Source organism: Elephantulus edwardii, unplaced genomic scaffold (assembly GCF_000299155.1).
Source record: "Elephantulus edwardii isolate Elephantulus edwardi_28Jun2011 unplaced genomic scaffold, EleEdw1.0 scaffold00010, whole genome shotgun sequence".
NCBI classification, from domain to species: domain Eukaryota; kingdom Metazoa; phylum Chordata; class Mammalia; order Macroscelidea; family Macroscelididae; genus Elephantulus; species Elephantulus edwardii.
The window spans coordinates 11,034,300-11,039,416 of NW_006399760.1; the positions used below are offsets into that span (position 1 = coordinate 11,034,300).

Genomic DNA, 5,117 nt, shown 5'->3' on the forward strand with positions numbered 1-5,117 from the left:
TTTACAGAGGTTTTGGATTTCCATTCATTCACTGCCTCACTTTTCTCCCTGCCCACCCCTCCCCACCAGCTAGCTTCCCCCTCCGAAGAGAAAAAAAATTCCTTCATTAATATACAATTCCCACATCCCTCCCCCCCACCCCGTACCCCGAGTACACTTCTCTATGCAACCTTAATTCTGGATTCCTGTGCTAACCATAATACTCAATCATTTTAAAGAAAGGAAAAAAAAAGAAAAAAGAACTTGTTTTACTTTTGTAACCTATTAAAAAGATTGAGCTATTCCAATGTTAATCACAATGTATTATCTCATCTATTAAAAAATATAAGAGAATAAAACTAATTAGGTTAAGACATTTTTTAAATTTTTTAATTATTATTATTATGTGTGTGTGTGTGTGTGTGTGTGTGTGTGTGTGTACACCGTCAAATCAGACTTGACTGGTACAGGAGGAGATTGTTCCTCCTTCTCCAGCAAAGCATTGGAGGATTTGAACTGCTCACCTCTGGGATTGCAGCGCACCTTCTTGCCACTAGGCCACCAGAGCTCGCCAGGTTAATACATTTCTTCTTTAATTAAATACTTTTAGATAAAAAAAAAATCTGTAACAGTAGCAACTATATGTCAAGATGTTGTGGAAAATAATATATAAACCTATATTCAATGCCTTCTTTCTTCTCAGACACAAACCTATTTGTACAATGTAATTTTGAATTACTAGGCAATATAGAGTTGTTGGTTTCAGGGGTTTTTTGTCCCCATTTTTACTGTTATAAATTCTGATTACTGCATTTGCTAAATGCAAAAACAGAATAAGTAATTGGAAAGCAAAAATTTTTCAAGCTTCAAAATGTGTCTACTGAGATTAGATTTGCCTAAAATAAGTAAATGTTATTCTTGGAGGGCTGATCAAACACTATTAACTTACTTTATATTTCAAAGTTGCTGCTATTTTTCTGAAACCACTGCACTGTCAAACTAAAGGCACATGGTTAGAATTCACCAAGTAACTCATGTGAGAAAGATGGCAATCTCCTCCCACGAGATTTACAGCCTCTGAAAACCCACCAAGAGTCAGCTATGAGTCCGTTCCAATTCAATCACACAACAAAATTTTTAAAAATACTTACTTAGTAAGAGTAAATATTTTATCACTGGTCAAAACAACTGTAAATTAAAGGTTAATGACTCAGTTTGAATAGCTCCCCATCAGAGAGCACAGATATTACTGTTAGTCATGGTCATGAGAAAGTAAAATTTTCTACTGTTTCAAAGAGGAATGAGATATTCATCCTCAAATGTGTTGACCTCAGAGGAGGTACAGAGCCAAGTGCACAGAAGTATTTGTTTGCTTGCTACTGACAAGTAGTTCTCACAGTTCTCACAGAAAACTTCAATCATCAAAATGAAAATAGCAGATATACAAATGTCTGTCTGGGATTCAGATAGGTGTAGCAATTTATTATTGCAAGTAGAGGTGTTAAAAGAAACTGTGCCATAATACCTAATGTCAAGTAAAACAAGACAATTGGTGTTTTCAGGAAAACATAGCACATATGAAAACAGTCAAATCTAATACAGAAAGTTTTAGAAATTTCATTTAGTCATTTAAAGTTTTTCATACTATTGCTGAACAAATAATATTTACTAGCTGATATCAAAACATACAAAATATACTTCAGATCTTTTGATGGGGGAGGGTCTGTAAAGGAAAGGGGAAAGATCCAGTGTGAAAAACAATGCATAAAAACTCTGTAAGTAAACCAGTATAAAATAATATATATTATATATAATACATGTGTATATATATGTGTATATATAATATATATATTAATATGTGTATATGTTGTTGTTGTTGTTGTTATGTGCCGTCGAGTTGTTTCCGACTCATAGCGACCCTATGCACAACAGCCCTAAACCCTGCTCTATCCTGCGCCAACCGCACCGCCTGACACACCCATCCCGATTACCCCAGTCACCGAATCAATCCATCTCATAGAGGGTCTTCCCCTCCTGCGATGTCCCTCCACCCTCCCAAGCATGATGTCCCTCTCCAAGGACCCGTCCCTCCTGGCAACATGTCCAAAGTATGTCAGACGAAGCCCCAGAATATATTATATATTACATATATTATATATAATATATATGTACACACATTCATATACAGTTTCCAAAATATACTAAATAAAAGCATAAAACACTAAATCACAAAAAGATTTTTAAAATATCAAATTTTCAATATGTACCAGAACAATATTTAACCCATAAATCCCAAGTGGAACGGCTTGAGTTTTCAGTGTAATTCCACCTGACAATCTCCATTCTCAAGAGATGATTCACACCAAACGTTTAACACCAAATGGGTTTTTCTCTGAATCCCTCAAAACACCACTAAGAACAGCAGCCTCCACTGAAATGCTCTCCCTGTCCCTGGTGGCTGTTCCACCTTAGAAACAACAGATGGGTCTGGCTGCTGGAGCCAAGGTTAGCACTCAGGCTTGCAACCTGCGCAGCTTCCTCTTACAACCTGTCTGCTCAAACTCCATGCACTCCCAGCCTGGCACTCTTCACCTCTTCCTAAACCAGTGAAATCCTACAGTGTGAGGCTCAGAGAGGAAGGTACAGCAGGGATGTAAACGACAATCACAAGACATGGGGCAGCACAAATCAGCAGTGAGTATGACTGTTGGGGCCTCCATGGTAGTGGGAGAGGGCTAGCCTACTTGTCTACCCCTACAAATGTAGTCAGTATTTTTTATCCCTCTTTTCAGTGTATCCAGTAATATACAAGTTTCCATCTCAGATCAGAATTTAAAATTGAGACCCAAGCCACCCATCCTTCAAAAACAAGTCAGAAGTTACCATTCTCCATAAGGATATCTGCAGTTTCTTATATTAAAAATCAACACGTCTGTCCATTCTAGTCTTATTTGACTTCCATGTCTGTATCTACCGCAGCACTTTTTTAAGGCCTAAAGGGCAAAGACATTTGCCATAACTATTGTTTTCAACTCCAGTTCCCCGAACCTATCAGAAACCATAAACTGAGCTGAAATAGCATACTTACCAAAGGAGGTCCAAGTTCAATTCAAATCTTAGGCCAAAAAATTCTCACACACATCCACAAACATGAACAAAATTTAAACCACTTGACTACTGACAGATATCCTTATAGAGTCAGGACTCTGATATTCTGCTGTCTCTTTAAGAATCTCTACCATGGTCAAATGACCAATTCACTAGTTGGTAGGTTTTTCAAAGCTTCCAACAAACAGGAGCAACAACCTCCTGAGAGGTCGATTAAAACCCAGATGAAAGTGCATCCTAAGCTCTAATTACCTGTAACGCTCACTGGTGGGCACATTCTGAGAGAAATACAGAGCCGCTGTCCGTGCCCTCCAGTGCCACTTCTTTGCAGGAAGGGTATAAAGGACACAGTCTTCTAACTCTTCATGGAGAAGATCTGCCAGTTGTTTATGGGAGCCCCCATAAAAGGCTTCAATGATGAGAACACTCATTGGCTGTTGCAAACTTTCACGGATTCTAGATAACAAGGGGGGGTACCCACAAATTTTTAAATACACACAAAACACGACATGTTTATGTAAGTCTTTAAAAATAAGTACATACTTTATGTTTAGAGAATATAAATCATGTAGTCATGTTCTAAAAATTCACTTTTATCATCCAATGAAAGAATTTTTTTTTCTTTTTCTTTTCTGATAGGGGAGCGAACTGGAGGGGAGGAGTGGGCAGGGAGAAAAGTGCGGCAATGAATGAATGGAAATCCAAAACGTCTGTAAATGTGTATTAAAATTAATAATAATAATAATAAAAGAAAAAATTATACTACACACACACACACACAGAGGTGTTATGTACGTGAAGTCAGAACTGACTCATAGCTGACCCTCCAAAGGGTTTTCAGAGGCAGTACACTGCACGAGAGGAGACTGTCTATCTTCCTCCCATAGAGCCCTGGTGGATCTGAACCATATGCTTTTAAGTAGGCAGTGTACCTCCATACCTCCAGAGCTCCCTATGGATACAATATCACATATAAGCAAAGCCAAAGACACTGCTCCTGAGTTCCTTCTGGCTCACAGTTACCCTCCACCAAGTTTTCAAGGCTGTAAATCTTTACAGAGGAATAAACTATTTTTCCTCAAGAAAGCAACCAGTGAAAATGAGCTGGAGAACATTCAGTTAGCAGCCTTACACATTACAAAATAGCTTTCCCATTCCATACACATACTGTATGTGATATTTATTTATAACATGCAAACAAAATATTGTGGAAGATCATTTAAAAATGACTAGAGCAATACACTGACAGGAGAGTACAAGCCGAACTCTGAGATCATTTACAAAACGACTGGAGCAGTACAATTGCCAGGGCGAATACAAGATGCATTCTGAAGAGGATATAAACTAAGAGATGTCACTCTTGTTTTCACATAGATTTTAGCTGAAAGTAGTAAATAACAGAAAAACAATGATCTCTGTTTTAGTTACTATGCTATGACATCCAACTGTGAAGATCACAAGTTATGGGTAATATTGTGAAGAACTGGAATTCCAGAACACATAATTTTGCAAATGTAGGATTGTATGCAGGAAAAGTGCAGGCACATCCACTAGTCACCAGAATCATTCTCGAGTAAACATTAGTTCAAACCTGTGCATTTTAATACTCTCACTGAACTGTCACAAGGGTGGACAGTGACTACAGCTATGTGTACAAGAAAGCTCATCCACAACACTTTATGATATGGTGGTGAACTTAAATCTCAATTCTCTAGTGTTGAAACTTTGAGGAAACAATTTCTTGGGACACTGCATCACTGCGTCTTGATCACTTCCCCACTGCTGTCAACATCTGTCGCAAAGAACACCACAAGAAGTGGGATGAAAATATTCCCGTGAACCAAAAGGTTATATATACAGTGTTCTTTAAACAGGAAGCCCACTGATAGGGATAAAACAGCAAAAATGGGCTACCTTGTGAATTTTCATCATGAGCCAGTTTTTCATTTTAATGGTATGATTTGTTATAAATGTATAGTCAGATAAGATAAAAATACAGATATTAAAGTAAGAAAAAAATATATATATAT

The 5,117-nt window shown here is 37.6% G+C and overlaps 1 protein-coding gene across 3 annotated transcripts in view; it reads right to left on the reverse strand.

Annotated features, from left to right (window-relative positions):
• GTDC1 (glycosyltransferase-like domain containing 1) overlaps positions 1 to 3,518 on the reverse strand; it is a 377,456-nt gene extending 373,938 nt beyond the window's left edge. For all 3 annotated transcript variants that reach the window (XM_006880751.1, XM_006880752.1, XM_006880753.1), the window contains exon 1: positions 3,340 to 3,518. In XM_006880751.1, the coding sequence (XP_006880813.1) occupies positions 3,340 to 3,518 (179 nt within the window). The remainder of the gene's footprint in view (positions 1 to 3,339) is intronic.
• Positions 3,519 to 5,117: the final 1,599 nt, after the last annotated feature.